The sequence below is a fragment of the Leopardus geoffroyi genome, chromosome E1 (assembly GCF_018350155.1).
Source record: "Leopardus geoffroyi isolate Oge1 chromosome E1, O.geoffroyi_Oge1_pat1.0, whole genome shotgun sequence".
NCBI lineage: Eukaryota > Metazoa > Chordata > Mammalia > Carnivora > Felidae > Leopardus > Leopardus geoffroyi.
Genome location: NC_059330.1, coordinates 45,137,860 through 45,154,065, shown reverse-complemented (window position 1 = coordinate 45,154,065; position 16,206 = coordinate 45,137,860). Strand labels below are relative to the sequence as shown.

At 38.6% G+C, this 16,206-nt stretch overlaps 1 protein-coding gene across 5 annotated transcripts in view; it reads right to left on the bottom strand.

The window, feature by feature from the left end:
• The window catches only part of EFCAB3 (EF-hand calcium binding domain 3), a 143,150-nt gene that overhangs the window by 32,138 nt on the left and 94,806 nt on the right, over positions 1 to 16,206 (bottom strand). For 4 of the 5 annotated variants that reach the window (XM_045489345.1, XM_045489349.1, XM_045489346.1 and 1 more), the window contains 2 exons: positions 13,061 to 13,114; positions 8,129 to 8,182 (listed from right to left, as the gene is read on the bottom strand). In XM_045489345.1, coding sequence (XP_045345301.1) covers positions 8,129 to 8,182; positions 13,061 to 13,114 — 108 coding nt within the window. The remainder of the gene's footprint in view (positions 1 to 8,128; positions 8,183 to 13,060; positions 13,115 to 16,206) is intronic. The other variant, XM_045489347.1, reaches the window with a different exon arrangement.

Below are 16,206 nucleotides of genomic sequence, written 5' to 3'. Positions count from 1 at the left end.
TGTATTCAATTCTTTTGCTTACTTTCTAATTTTTTTTCTGTTGTTGAGTTGTAGTTCTTGATATTTTCTGGATATTAACCCCTTATTATATAAAATATTTGCAAATATTGTCTTCCATTCTGTAGGTTGCCTTTTTACTCTGCTGATTGTGTTCTTTGATGCACAGTAGTTTTAGATTTTTATGTGGTCCAATTTCTTTTTTTATTGTTAAATTTTCCTTTATTTATTTTGAGAGAGAGAGAGAGTGTGGGGGAGGGGTGGAGAGAGAGACAGAATCTCAATCAGGCTCCGAGCTGCCAGTGCAGAGCCTGACGTGGGGCTTGATCTCACGAAATATGAGATCATGACCTGAGCTGAAATCAAGAGTCGAACACTTAATGAACTGAGCCACCCAGGCACCCCTGTGGTCCAATTTATTTCTACTTTTGTTGCATGTGCTTTTGGTATAATATCCAAGGAATCATTACCAAACCCAATACCGTGAAGCTTTTCTCCTATGTTTTCTTCTAAGCATTTACAGTTTTAGGTCTTCTGTGTAGGGAAAAGTAGAATTTTAATGTGTAGCACTGAGGGAAGAGCTGTTTAGAGTGGAAAAGGAACAAAAGTATGTAGAATAATCATGAAAATTAGGAGACAAAGAACAGCTCAACCACATTAGAGGATAGGATTGCATGAAGTGAGAGAGTGGGAGCAGAAGTAATTAGGTAGGTTGGATTAGGTGTGGTTAATAGAACAGAGATTGCAAATTTGATCCTCACACAAATTTCATTAGGCTTATACCACATTTAAAAACTTGAATTTCAAAAGTGAAAACATGGGTAAATTAAGAGTTATCAGTTTACGACTTCTCATGAAAAACCCAAAGATCGGAAAACATGGGGCCCACATTCCTGCTTAGCCATAATTGGCTGGAGCAGAACAACTGTCATCCCCTTAACTGGAACCATATGTTTTCTGATTGCCATAGTCCCCATCATTTTTTGTAGTTTCCTAGACCAACCATGTCACTTATTTAATGTCTTTTTTTTTTTTTTTTTAGACATATATACATCTTCATTGTTAAGCTGAGGCATTCTGGACTTTATTAGCTCCGGGGAATCCTGAAGATATTTGAGTAGGAATGTTGAATGTCTATAGCTGTTTTCAATGGGAATTAATTCAACCATATTACTCTGACAGTTGCCTAGGCTCATATTCTCTTCTGACCTTATGAAGAATAAGAAGGAAATGAATATTAGATGGGCAGAATATTAGTATTAGTCTTCTTCCTATGTAGTACTGTTTGTTAAAGGAGAAAAACTTCATGACAAAAGGTTGTGTCTTGGTGTGATTTATAATTTGTAAGTTCTGAAAACCTAACATTTTTTTTAATGTTTATTTATTTTTGAGAGAGAGAGAGAGAGAGAGAGAGAAAGAGAGCACGCACACAAGCAGGGGAGGGGCAGAGAGAGAGAGAAGGAGACACAGAATCTGAAGCAGGCTCCAGGCTCTGGCTGTCAGCACAGACCCTGACATGGGCCTTGAACCCACAGACTGTGAGATCATGACCTGAACCAAAGTCGGACAATTAACCGAGTCACCCACGCACCCCTGAAAACCTAATATATTAGGGTAAAGTCTAGTTCATCTTGTACCGTTAAAGATATACGAGCTTTAAGGAGAAGAAAATCTCACCAGTTCTGTCATTTATCAGATTGATGGGAACTGTACTTTTCAGAAAAAGAAAAAATGTAGCTAACTCTCTGTTAGAGATACTGCCCCAGTAGGCCAGTTTTTTTTTTTTTTACAGGCAGATTCCTTTGTTTCTCTCCCTGGCTGTTTTGCTTTCATTGAGTGTTAGCACCTTGAGGTCAGAAGCTGCAATGTTCTATGACAGAGTCCTAGGAGATGTTCATTGAATGACTGGGGAAAGTCGAGATGTTCCTTCCTTTTGGGCACACAAACTGTACTTCCCAGCAACTCCCTCATCTTTGGCTTTTCTCACTCTTTATCATCTAGAAATCATCAGGGTATGTCAGTATGAAGGAAATATTATTTCCTACCTTAACTCTGGTAACCTGGGTAGGCAAAATCCTTTGGGATGACGTCATCCTTTAATTTTTCCCCCCCAAATTTTTATTTAAGTTCTAGTTAGTTAACATATTATATTGGTTTCAGGAGAACTTAGTAATTCATCATTTATATATAACACCTAAGTGCTCATCACAAGTGCCCTCCTTAATACCCATCACCCATTTAGCCCATCCCCTGCCCACTCCCCTCCTTCAATCCTCAGTTTGTTCTCTCTAGTTAAGAGTCTCTTGTGGTTTGCTTCCCTCTCTCTTTCTTTTTTCTTAAAAATTTTTTTAAATGTTTATTTATTTTTGAGAGACAAAGAGAGACAGAATGTGAGCAGGGGAGGGGCAGAGAGAGAGGGAGACACAGAATCTGAAGCAGGCTCCAGCCTCCGAGCTGTCAGCACAGAGCCCGATGTAGGTCTTGAGCTCAAGGACTGTGACATCATGACCTGAGCCAAAGTTGGTTGCTCAACTGCCTGAGGCACTCAGCTCTAGCTCCATCCACATCATCACAAATGGCAAGATTTCATTCTTTTTGATGGCTATTATTCCATTGTATATATACACCACATCTTCATTTATCCTTTCATCAGTCAATGGACATTTGGGCTCTTTCCATAATTTGGCTATTGTTGGTAATGCTGGTATAAACACCAGGGTTCATGTGCCCCTTTGAATCAGTATTTTTGTATCCTTTGGGTAAATATCTAGTGGTGCAATTGCTGGGCCATAGGGTAGTTGTATTTTTAACTTTTTAAGGAACCTCTATATTGTTTTCCAAAGTGGCTGCATCACTTTGTATTCCCACCAACAGTGCAAGAGGGTTCCCCTTTCTTGGCATCCTTACCAACATATGTTGTTTCTTTTGTTAATTTTAGCTATTCTGACAGGTGTGAGGTGGTGTCTCATTGTGGGTTTTGATTTGTATTTCTCTGATGATGAGAGACGTTGAGCATCTTTTCATGTGTCTGTTAGCCATGTGGATGTCTTCTGTGGAAAAATGTCTATTCATGTCTTCTGCCTATTTCTTAACTGGATTATTTGTTTTTTGGGTGCTGAGTTTGACAAGTTATTTACAGATTTTGGATACTAATCCTCTATCAGATATATCATTTGCCAAGATCTTCTCCCATTCTGTAGGCTGCCTTTGAATTTTGTTGATTGTTTCCTTCACATACAAATATGTGCAGAAGCTTTTTATCTTGATGAGCTCCCAATAGTTCATTTTTGCTTTTGTTTCCCTTGTCTCGGGAGATGTGTCTAGTAAGAAGTTGCTGTGGCTGAGGTCAAAGAGGTTGCTACCTGTTTTGTCCTTTAGGATTTTGATGATTTCCTGTCTCACATTTAGGTCTTTCATCCATTTTGAGTTTATTTTTGTGTATGGTGTAAGAAAGTGGTCCGGGTTCATTCTTCTGCACGTGCTGTCCAGTTTTCCTGACACCATTTGTTAAAGAGACTGTCTTTTTTCCATTGGTTATTCTTTCCCGCTTTGTTGAAGATTAGTTGGCTATACATTTGTGGGTCCTTTTCTGGGTTCTCTATTCTGTTCCATTGACCTATGTGTCTGGTTTTTGCCAGCACCACACTGTCTTGATGATTAGAGCTTTGTAATACTAGCTTTAAGCCCAGAATTATGATGCCTCCAGCTTTGTTTTCCTTTTTTACGATTGCTTTGGCTATTCAGGGTCTTTTGTGGTTGCATACAAATTTTAGGGATGGCCCAGTCCTGATGAGCCCCAGTTCCTCTCTTGCTCCCTCCTGAGTAGTCTAGATTAATGGTAATGGAAATATTTGCAGAAATTAAAAGGCTTACTTCCCTTTACACAATACCATTTTAGCTATTACTCATTTAGACCAACTAGTTATAATTTAAAAATATATGTACATCAACATGGATGGTTCTTTTGGAGCAGCAACAGTGGAAATACACAGCAAAAACACTCACCCCCATCCCATTCCAGCAAGGCATGGATTCGAGAATGGGAGGGGGATTACAAGAATCAATATACATAGGCCCTAAGAGGAAAATACAAATATGTGACAACCACCTGTTCCTCTCATTGGTTTAGCTTGAGAATCAATCCAAAATATCAGAAAACTTTGCCAGCGTCAACTTGATAGCAAGTTTTAATATTAAATTGTTTGACCCATATTCTGAAAACCACTAAATACTCTGATTTCCAGTATCTCCTCTTTCCATAATATTTGCATCCATATGTATTTGAATTCATTTCTTCACTAACTCAACAAATATAACACCAAATATAACGCTAACTCAACAAATTTAACAAATATATTCATTGGTCTCGTCACTTAGGAAATGGCAGTTCCATCCTTCCAGGCCTGTACTCCATCCTGTTCAGGCCAAACCCCTGGAATATGTTCCATTCCTCTTCTCTTGTATTCCACATCTAATCCAATCCACTCATTCCATAAATATTTTTTTGTGTGCCTACTATGTTCTAGGCCCTGGGATACATCAGGGAATATATCTATCAGGAAATACTGTTGATTCCATCTTCAGAATATATATGTAACCAAATTACTTTCCACCACCTCCATTTCTACCTGCACTTCTTGTCTAACTGGTCTCCCTGCTTCTGCTCTTGCCTCATCCACTCCTTGCCAAGTCTATCCTATACACAGAAGCCAGGATAATCCTCTTAAAATTTAAATCAGATCATATCATGTCTCTGCTCAAATCCTCCAGTAGTTTCCTATGTCACTCAGGGTAAAAATCCAACCTTTACAATGCCCTTCAAGGCTTATATGATCTGTTACTACCTGCACCTGTTCCCCCAACCCTGCCATTGGAACATGTCATTGCAGAGTCCTGGAATTGTGCACTGCAGAGCCTACGTGCCTGAATGTGATGGTCCTGTCTCCTAGTTCTATGACTTTATCTCTTCCTATACGGCCCTTGCTCACTCTGTTTTAGCCAGAATGGCTAATTTGCTTTTTCTCAAATACTGCAAGCATGCCTTTGTATAAAGGCATTTACACTTGCTCTGCCCTCTGCATGGAGTGTTCTTGCCCTAGATTATTCATGGCTTACACCCTTACCTCCTTATTTTTTTGCTCAAATGTCCTTTATCAGCAAGGCCTTTCTTGCTTACCTTCCCCCACTTCCAGCATTCCTTATACCTTCTTCCCTTGCTCTATTTTTAATCTGTAATCTCTGTCATACTATTATCGTATTTGTTTTTTGCATACATCTCTTTACTAGAGTGTAAGTTCCATGAGGGTAGGGATTTTTGTCCTCAGCACGTAGAACAATGCTTGCACATGGTTGACACTAACTGATAGTTTAAATGAATGGATACATGCATCCATTCATCCCTTCAGCAGATACCTACTATTTGCTAGGGACAGAGAATAAAGTCTTAAAAAAATGGTATGCCTACCCAGCTAGGTATGCCTAGCTGACAGACAAGTGGGACAAATTCATCCAAATTCAACTTTTAATGATCTGTGACAGAAGTCATCAAAATTAATAGGGTGGTATACACAAGAAACTAAATATCCCAGGAGGCAGGCATGTGTTAAATTTAGTTACGCCAATAGTCATCTAGCCAGAACCAAATGGGATGAAGGGCTGATTTCACTTAATTTACTTGTGGGCCTATCCTAGGTGGTTTAGACCTGGTAGGCTGGTGTATAATTTATCTGTGGGGCTTATGGTCCCAGGATATAAGCTGGGTTCCACAGATAGGTACACTGGATAGATGGAAAGTGCTTTCGGGCTAGGACTTATATTTGGGGCCACCTCTTGTTTATTTTTTCCACTTAAAGAGCTTGACAAGTAGACAGGCGCAGATTTGGCATTCGTGTGTTTTTTTTAGCAGATTTTTTTGGGTCATTCCTATACTTTTTAAAAAATTAAAATATAATTCACGTACCACAAAACTTACTGTTTTAAAAGTCTGAGTTCAGTGGTTTCTAGTATATTCACAAAGTTGCACAACCATCTACTATCTACTTCCAAAAAAGTTTCATCACCTAGGAAGAAACCCGGTACCTCTAGCAGCTACTCCCATGTTCCCCTTTGGTTGCCTGTAGGTAACCACTAATCTGTCTTCTATCTCTATCAATTTGCCTATTCCTGACATTTAATTTAGACAGAATAATATAATATGTGGCCTTTTTATCTGGCTTCTTTCACTTTGTGTAATGTTTTCAAGGTTCATCAATGTTGTGACATGTATCCATGCATCATTCCTTTTTATGGCTGAACGATTATAGCTGTGCAGATAGGCCACATTTTGTATATCCATTTATCAGTTGATGGGCATTTGGATTGTCTTTACTTTTTGACTATTATAAGTCATGTTTCTATGAATACTCTTGTACAAGTTCTTGTGTGGACATAAGTTTTCATTTCTCTTGGGTCTCTCCCATGGAATGGAATTGCCGGGTCATATGGTAACTAGGTTTCACATTTTGGGGACTGCCAAATTGTTTTGCACAGCAGCTGTGCCATTTTATATTCCCACCAGCAATATATGACGACTTCAATTTCTCCATACCCTCATTAACACTTGTAAGTCTCTTTTTTATTATAGTCATCCAAGTGGGTGTGAAGTGGTATCTTGTGGTTTTGATTTGCATTAAAAAAATTTTTTTTAATGTTTATTCATTTCCTGAGAGAGAGAGAGAGAGAGAGACAGAGTGTGAGCAGGGGAGGGGCAGAGAGAGAGGGAGACACAGAATCTGAAGCAGGTTACAGGCTCTGAGCTGTCAGCACAGAGCCTGATGCGGGGCTTGAACTCAGGAACCATGAGGTCATGACCTGAGCCGAAGTTGGACGCTTAACCGACTAAGCTACCCAGGTGCCCCTGATTTGCATTTCTTTAATGACATATGATGTTGAACATCTTTTCATGTGTTTATTAGTCATTTTCATATCTTCTTTTGAGAAATATCTATTTAGATCTTTTGCCTGTTTTTAAGGTTGGGTTATTTGTCTTTTTATTGTTGAGTTATAAGGGCTCTTTATATAGGTCTTGGATACTAGACACTTATCAGATATATAATTTACAAACATTTTTTCCTATTCTGTGGCTTGCCTTTTCGTTTTCTTGATGGTATCCTTTCAACCACAAAAGTTTGAATTTTGCAGCTAAAAGAGAATGAACGGATCTTTTTTATTTATTTATTTTTTTTAACGTTTTTATTTATTTTTGAGACAGAGAGAGACAGAGCATGAACGGGGGAGGGGCAGAGAGAGAGGGAGACACAGAATCGGAAGCAGGCTCCAGGCTCTGAGCCATCAGCCCAGAGCCCGATGCGGGGCTCGAACTCACAGACCGTGAGATCGTGACCTGAGCCAAAGTCGGACGCTTAACCGACTGAGCCACCCAGGCGCCCCGAGAATGAACGGATCTTAATCTAACTCACCTTTTTCATTTTTTAAAAGTGTTCATATTTTTTTACAGTTTCTTTTTTTACAGTTTATTTATTTTGAGAGAGGAAGGGAGGGAGAGAGGAGAGAGGGAGAGAGAGGAGAGGATGAGTGCGAGTTGGGGAGGGGCAGAGAGAGGAGAGAGAGAAACCCAAGCAGACTCAGTGCTGTCAGCACAGAGCCCAACGTGGGGCTCCAACTCATAAAATGTGAGATCATGACCTGAGCCGAAATCAAAGTCAGATGCTTATCTGACTGAGCCACCCAGGCCCCGTGATTCACCTTTTTCATTTTACTGATAAGGACACTAAAGTCCAAAGAGTTGAATTAATCTCTTCAGTGGCAGAGTTAGGAACACCTGCTTTATGTAATTGTGCTGTAAATTGCATCAAACAAGGTACCAGGTAACCAGAGATAAAAACAAATTCATCACAAATGAATCCATTAGAAAACAATGTAAACTATCTGATAGTCACATGTGATGCAGTGTGGTATGGACTATAAGAGCAAAAGGAGCTCAGAAAAACAACTGGAGAGATGATAATGTACAGTCACCTAGCAAGAAGTAGACGGAGGGTAGTAACTGACAAAACTGTGAGGGGAAAGGACTATGGGATTGAAATACAGGAGTCAAAGTATTAAATTCCTTCACACCAGGCCTCACACTCACCTTTAGCGTCGTGTTCAGTTTTCATCAACTTGTGTAGTGGCGCGAGTCCTTTTGCTTATAGGATTAAGATTAAAGACAAGATTAAAAATCAAAATTATTTACATTTCTGATGTTTTGAAAAGTAGCATAGTAGGCTATTATAATTTTCTTCTAATTTTTCCTTAGATGAGTGGGGAAGTGAAGAAAATGTCAGTTACAGGTAATACATCTCTTGTATTTCTCAAAAGGTTTGATTCGTATCCTAGTTCGTTAATAGGGGCGCCTGGGTGGCTTGGTCGGTTGAGTGTCCGACTTCGGCTCAGGTCATGATCTTGCAATTTGTGAGTTCGAGCCCTGCGTTGGGCTCTGTGCTGACAGCTCAGAGCTCGGAGACTGCACCCTATTTCAGATTCTGCGTCTCCTTCTCTCTCTGCCCCTCCCCCACTTGTGCTCTGTCTCTCTCTATCAAAAATAAATAAAATAAAATAAAATAAATTTTTAAAAATTCCAGTTAGTTAACATACAGAGTTCTATTAGATTCAGGTGTACAATATGGTGAGACTCCACACCTCCATACATCACCCGGTGCTGATCACAAGTGCACCCCTTCATCCCCAGTTGGTGATACACCTCTTGGTTCATACTGCCTCTTTTGGTGCCTCAATGGATCAAACTCCAGAAAATTTTTTTCGAAAAGCATTATAGAGTTAACATTGAAGGCAAGACTGTTCATTCATCATCTTTCAGGATGAAAAGAAGTGAACAGGTTTTGCAAATTTGTTGACTCGAGGGGGATGGCCTGCTCCCTGTTTCATTTTCATTCGTGCTTTGGTTCTGAACTGTTCACCAAGTATATACCTTTTAATGGCATGGATATTTCTTTCTAGTGAATTCTCCTGTGAACTGAATGCACAAAATATTTGTTATAATATTAACTACAAAATCTCCTCCCCTTGCTCTACCCCAACCTCTGGCCAGAACGACAACCGAACAAGTACTTTAAGAGTACTGATTCAATTCTCCCCTCCCCACCCCACAATGTCGGGTTTCTATACACAAGGAGCTTAAATCAGGAGAAAAGTGCTGAATATAATGGCTCAATTCTCCAAGTTTGATCTAGTTTGGCCAGATAAAGCCAATAATGCACTATTTTAATACCACGAAAGGTCAGTTGCAGGTTATGGGAACATGAAAAAGGTTTTGGTAGCACATTTTTAGGCTGTGAAGGCTATACAGGGTAATTTATCCTGGAGAAGGCAGTACCCATCAAGTAGATGTATTTTCTTTATGAGAAGGGAGAGATTAATACTGACACAAGACACAGATGTGGGATTAAAAAACCCTACCAAACATCTTTATTCCCTCCCTTTCCCCTCATCCTTCTCCCCTCTATTGCTTGCTTCTTTTCCCTGCCTAGACATTAGTTTGCTAGAGGCATCCCGTTCCATTGTGGGAGGCTGCGTGTGGCGCCATTCTGGTTGGGAATGTGACGTGGAAGATTTGTTTCTGTCAAGAGGCAGACTTCATTTGTACACAGCAGGTTTTTTTCTTAAATGTATATTAGAGGTTTTCTATAGCCCTAATAAGTAGGGTTTTAGAAATTCTCATTCAGAACCCTACAACCTAAACAGCATCGCAGGCCAGAGTAGAATTTTGAATGTTCACCGTCAAATGATGTAAGTATTAGCAGGTCTTGAAGTTGTTCATATAGAAGGGTCATTTTCATGTTGTTTTGCTTAGTAACTGAAATTTGCTTTTATTCCTGAGAAAATTAGAAATGGCGAAATGGGAACTGGAGAAAAAAGATACTTACGTGTAAAAAGTGCCATTATCTAAACAACAAGTGTATCTAGTCATCAGAAATTTGTAAGTAAAAACTTTAATCATAAGTAGTATGTATTTGAATGTACAGAAATGTCAATACAATGTTCAGAAATAAAATCTGTTCCCTTAATACCGACATCTCTAAAGGAAACTTAAGAAGTGGATATGGAAAACAGTATGGAGTTTCCTCAAAAAATTAAAAGTAGAACTACCCTATGGCCCAGCAATTACACTACTAGGTATTTACCCAAAGGAGACAAAAATACTGATTTGAAGGGGCACATGAACCCCAATATTTATAGCAGCATTATCTATAATAGCCAAATTATGGAAAGAACCCAAATGTCTATTGACTGAGGAAAGGATAAAGAAGATGTGATATATATATATATATATATATATATATATATATATATATATATATATATATATATATATAACAGAATATTAGTCATCAAAAAGAATGAAATCCTGGCATTTGCAAATGATGTGGATGGAGCTAGAGTGCATTAGGCTAAGCAAAATAAGTCAGTCAGAAAAAGACAAATACCATATGATATCACTCATATGTGGAATTTAAGAAACACAACAGATGAACATAGGGGAAGGGAAGGACAAATAAGATAAAAACAGAGAGGGAGGAAAACCATAAAAGACTCTTAAATACAGAGAACAAACTGAGGGTTGCTGGAGGGGTGGGGGATGGGCTAAATTGGTGATGGGCATTAAGGAGGGCACTTGTGATGAGCACTGGGTGTTATATGTAAGTGATGAATCACTGAATTTTATTCCTGGAATCATTATTACAACTATATGTTAACTAACTAGAATTTAAATAAAAAGTTGAAAGAAAAGAGTGCACTTATCATGATGAGCATTGAGTAATGTATGGAACTGTTGAACTGCTATATTGTATACCTGAAACTAATATAACACTGTATGTTAACTACTTTGGGATTAAGATAAAAAAACTTAATAATAAATAAAACAAAACTCCAAATTAAAAAAAAAGAAGTGGACATTGAGTAGTAACAATTGGGGAATTTGTGGAATAGACACTACTGTTGGAAATTTCTAAAATGAGGAAACGTACTTTTAATGTCTACATTTTCTTTAAAGCACTGTGGACTTCACAGAATAAAATATATTTTGGAATGGGCTTACGTAGTGAAGAAAGCAGTGGGACAGCAGGATGGGCATGTGAAACATTTATGTGCGATAGAGACTAGACGGGAAGAAAAAAAAGGCAACACTACTAGGAAAACAAGTGGAAGCAGGAATGAAAGAAATGTAATCTCTCATAGAGACAGGGAGAAGAGAAGAACAGGGAAAAAGAAGAAATGAAAGAGGAGAAAGAAGAAGAATGAAAAAGTAAGCAGGGGGGACTGGGAAGCTGTGCTTTCTTAGCTTTGCGAAAGGCTGATTTGCAGAACTCCCTCGTGTGCCCTGGGGTTTTACATAGTTTTACATAACTACTTCTTCAGAGTGGCCCAGATTGGGAGGAGAATTATGAGAATGACCTCAATACAGCTGCTAGGGTTAGCGAATCTTCAATTATCAAGAAAGCAGGAGACTAGAACCTTTATTAGTCAATCAAGAAGCATTTATTGAGCACATACTATACTCAAAAACCAGGCTTGCTAAAAGCAGGAACTTTGTCCCTTTTCATTGCTGAATTTCTTTCTTTTTTTACAGTGTTTGGGGACTGAATAAATGCTTATTGATGAACACTGATCTTATTATACATGATCTAGAGGATTGCTTCTGTATCTCTAAATTCAGCATCAGGATTTTAAATGCTGGGATTAAAAACTACCAGACAGACATTTTTGAAAGTTTTCTGGCATCAGCGACAGAAACAGCAATATATGGGATAGAATGGGACCTATTCAGAGGATTTTTTTTCTTTTATAAATAGTAAAATACAACAGGACTCGTTTGGAAATGTTAAGTGTGGGTGTCTAGAATTCAAATTTATCTTCTCTTATTAAGATTCATTTTGTAGATACTTACATAAAAAACCTTAAATTATTCTTAAATTCTTTTTGAAACACAATCAGGCTTTCAAAGACATCAATTTTTACAAAATCGTTCTCGTTGAAGAATGCTGGCGCAGACAGCAAATCAAAATTATTGAAGAAGTACAGATTGAGGTTGTGTGTGGGGGCAAGGGGACTGAAGACAAGTTTTACCTTGCCTTTCCTGGAAAGTTTCATAGCACCGTTTTCAAACTTACCACTTATTATTTTCTAAGTAAGTACAGACTGTGGCATTTGGCATTGGAAAACTTATTTTAGAAATAAATATGCTGGGGCGCCTGGGTGGCTCAGCTGGTTAAGTGTCTGACTCTTGGTTTTGGCTCAGGTCATGATCTCATGGTTTCATGAGTTCAAGCCACACGTCTTGGGTTTTGGGCTGGCAGCGCAGAGCCTGCTTGAGAGTCTCTCTCTTCCCCTCTCTCTCTGCCCCTCCCCCACTTGCACTGTTTCTGTCTCTCTCAAAATAAACAAACAAAAAAATTAATATGCTAAGAGACCTGCAAACAAAATGTACTAAGGTTATATGCTAAATTTCACAGGCATCTAAAAAGGAATTTTAGGTCATTAGACATACCAATCAGTAGGTAAGATTTTTTAAAAAATTTTATTTATTTATTTTTGAGAGAGAGAGAGCATGAGCGAATGGGGGAGGGTCAGAGAGAGAGAGAGAGAGAAAGAGAGAGAGAAAGAATCTCAAGCAGGCTCCATGCTGTCAGTGCAGAGCCCAACTCAGGGCTTGAACCCACAAACTGTGAGATCATGATCAATAGGTAAAATTTTAATATTAATAAGAAAATGGAAAAGTACTTTGAAAGTATGACTTTAAAGCTAAATGCACAAAAATTGTGTGTATAAGGAAATAAAATTGGGGGTGAGAAAAATTATAGATTATCATTGGGTGATACAATTAAGAATTATTAACATTTTCCTTTTCATTCATTTTTTCATTATAGAAACTTTCGATAATGAAAAACAGAACTTTTCTATAATGAATATATATTACTTTTATAACCAAAGAAACACATGTAAAAATAGATGCATAGCACCAGATTATCCATTTTTATAAATTGAATCATAGATTTCCACTCACGTTTAAACTTCTTCAGGCCCACCATTATTGAAGGCACTCTAACCTTCCCATTTCCTGTAAAACATTTGAATCGGATACAGAGAAAGTCACATTAAAAACTCATAAAAACTGATAAAAGTTGTGAAGTGATTAAAATGACATGGTAGCCTGGACTTTGTCTGTGAGTTAGAAGGACTAGAGAGACTGGTTTGCTTGGGACTTGGATTCATTTTTCCCTCCAGTGAGGATGATGGAGCAAAGGAAAACTCTTCAGTGAGACAAAACTCTCTACATCTTCAACACAGCTCCTCTCTTCTGTGTTTCAAGGTCTGACACTCCAAAGGTGACAGGCGGAAAAGGGATATTATAAAAAGAACCAGGCTCAACTCTGGCAGCATCTTTTCCAAACTCAGATCTATGTTATTTTAGAAACAAAGATATGAAGAGAATATGTTGGCCAAGTGCTCAGAGTTGGAATAGGGAGAGAAGGAGCTGCTGTATGTTTTCTTCTAACAAGTACTTCTTGAGAATGAATACATGTGAGGTGTGTATTTGTCCTCTTAAGGACACAGAGTGTGCTTCTCTGGCTAGAACCATCTTCCCGTACTTGTTCAGCTTAGGGTCTTCTCCAGGAAACCCCAGTCTTGGCTAAATCCTCCCTTAGCACCTTCTGCATACACATAGCACCTTTTTTAGGTGATGAAAATGTTCTAGAATGACTGTGGTGATAGCTGCCCCTATCTGTGAATACTAAAAACTGTTGAATTATATACTTAAATGGATAAATTGTTTGGTATGTGAAGTATATTTCAATAAGGCTGTTAAAAATGTTGGTTTGAAAAAAAGGAATAGGGGCACTAGGGTGGCTCAGTTGGTTAAGTACCTCTTTTTTTTTTTTTAACATTTTTATTTATTTTTGAGAGACAGAGTGCAAGTGGGGGAGGTGCAGAGAGAGAGGGAGACACAGAATCCGAAGTAGGCTCCAGGCTCTGAGCCGTCAGCACAGAGCCCGATGCGGGGCTCGAACTCATGAACCATGAGATCATGACCTGAGCCAAAGTTGGACGCTCAACTGACTGAGCCACTCAGGTGCTCTAAGTATCTGACTCTTGATTTTGGCTCTAGTCATGATCTCACAGCTTGTGAGCTGATAGCACAGAACCTACCTGGGGTTCTCTCCCTCGTTCTCTGCCCCTCCCCCGCACTCTTTATTTCTCTCTCAAAAATAAACATTAAAAAAATAGAATGAGTTTTATAGCATAATATCATTTAAGGAAATTAAGTACCACACACATGGAATTTTTAAAAACATTTTCTTAATGTTTTTTTTTTTGAGACGGGGGGAAGAGAGAGGGGCAGAGACAGAGGGAGACACAGAATCTGAAGCAGGCTTCAGGCTCTGAGCTGTCAGCACAGAACCTGACTCAGGTCTCGAACTCATGGACTGTGGGATCATGACCCAAGCCCAAGTGGGACGCTTAACCTTAACCCACTGAGCCACCCAGGCACCCCCCCCAACACATTGAATTTTTAAAAGGATACATACCTATCTAAAATAGACATGAGGAAGGTAGATTGAAGAATATATATTAGATATAATACAGAATTTACCTCCTGAAACAAATATTACACTATATGTTAACTAACTAGAATTTAAGTAAGAATTTGACAAAGAAAAAGCATAAAGTTTGCAAGTACCAAAAAAATAAAGATAAAAAAGAGAATGTACCTATGATGGAGAGAAGGAGCTAGGAATGGAAATAGGAGGTAAAGGGGAAAATAATAAAATGAAACACAAAGAGTCTTTGCATGGGCCAATGATGATAGTGTGCCATACTGAGGAGTTTGATTAGCTCACTGTGTGCATCTGATGTTTAAGAAAAAGTCCACTCTTCAAAAAAAGTTTAAGATGCTGGTGGAAAAGGAAGAAATATTTAACAGGCGGCTGGAAACACAGCGGTGACAAAGAATAATTCAGGGAACAAAGGTTTTCAAACATTTTGGTCTCAGGGCATCTTTAAATTCTTAAAAATATTTGATAACCTCCCAGAGGTTTATGTGGGTTATAATTATCATTAGATATTAAAACTGAGAAATTTAAAAAAAATGAGAAAACATTTTTTAAAATGTTTATTTATTTTTGAGAGAGTAGGAGCGGGGAAGGGCAGAGAGGGAGACAGATACTGAAGCAGGCTCCAGGTTCTGAGCTGTCAGCATATGAGATCATGACCTGAGCCAAAGTTGGACGCTTAACCAACTGAGCCACCCAGCGGCCCCTCAAAAATATTTTAAAATAGCAATAAATCCAGTACATGTTAACATACTTTTATCCTAGCCACTAGACCACCAGGGAACCTGTTAACATACTTTTAAATGAAAAATATGTATCAGTTAAAAATGAAAAATTAAAGTATTAACATTTAGTGGGAAAGGAAGTGTTATTGACTGAATGTTTATGTCCCCCCATAAGCCCCCTAATTCATATATTAAAATCCTATCCCCAATGTGATGTTATTAGGGGGCTGGGTTCTGAGGAGGTGATTAGTATAGGATGAGATCATGAAGGCAGACCTTCATGAACTGGATTAGTGCCCCTCTGAGTCAGGAGAGAGCCTGCTGCTCTGAGCTCTCTGCCTTGCGAGGATACCATGAGAAATTGACAATCTGCAGCCCAGGAGAACGTTCTCGCCGGAACTCAACCATGCTGGCACCGTGATCTCAGGACCTCTGGCCCCAGAACTGAGAGAAATAAATTTCTGTTGTTCATAAGCCACCCAGTCTATGGTATTTTTGTTATAGCAGCCTGAGCTAAAATAGCATTGTTTTACATTTTTGCGAATCTCTTTAATGTCTGGCTTAATAGAAGACAGCTGGGATTCTCAGTCTGTTTCTGAATTTAGTTTGCTGTGATGTGTTTTTTTGGTTGAAGAAAATCTGGCCTCATAGACTCAGGTAGTCAGAAAAGAAATATTTTCATAGGTTTTTCAGTATATCCTGTGGATATATCATGTAGCTTATTGAAAAAGCTATTGTATACTTGTGAGTGAATGAGAGTGATGAAGGCAAATAATGTTTTAGAGTTATTTTAAAGTTTCTGGGGTGCCTGGGTGGCTCAGTCAGTTAAGCATCCAACTTCGGCTCAGGTCATGATCCTACGGGTTCATGGT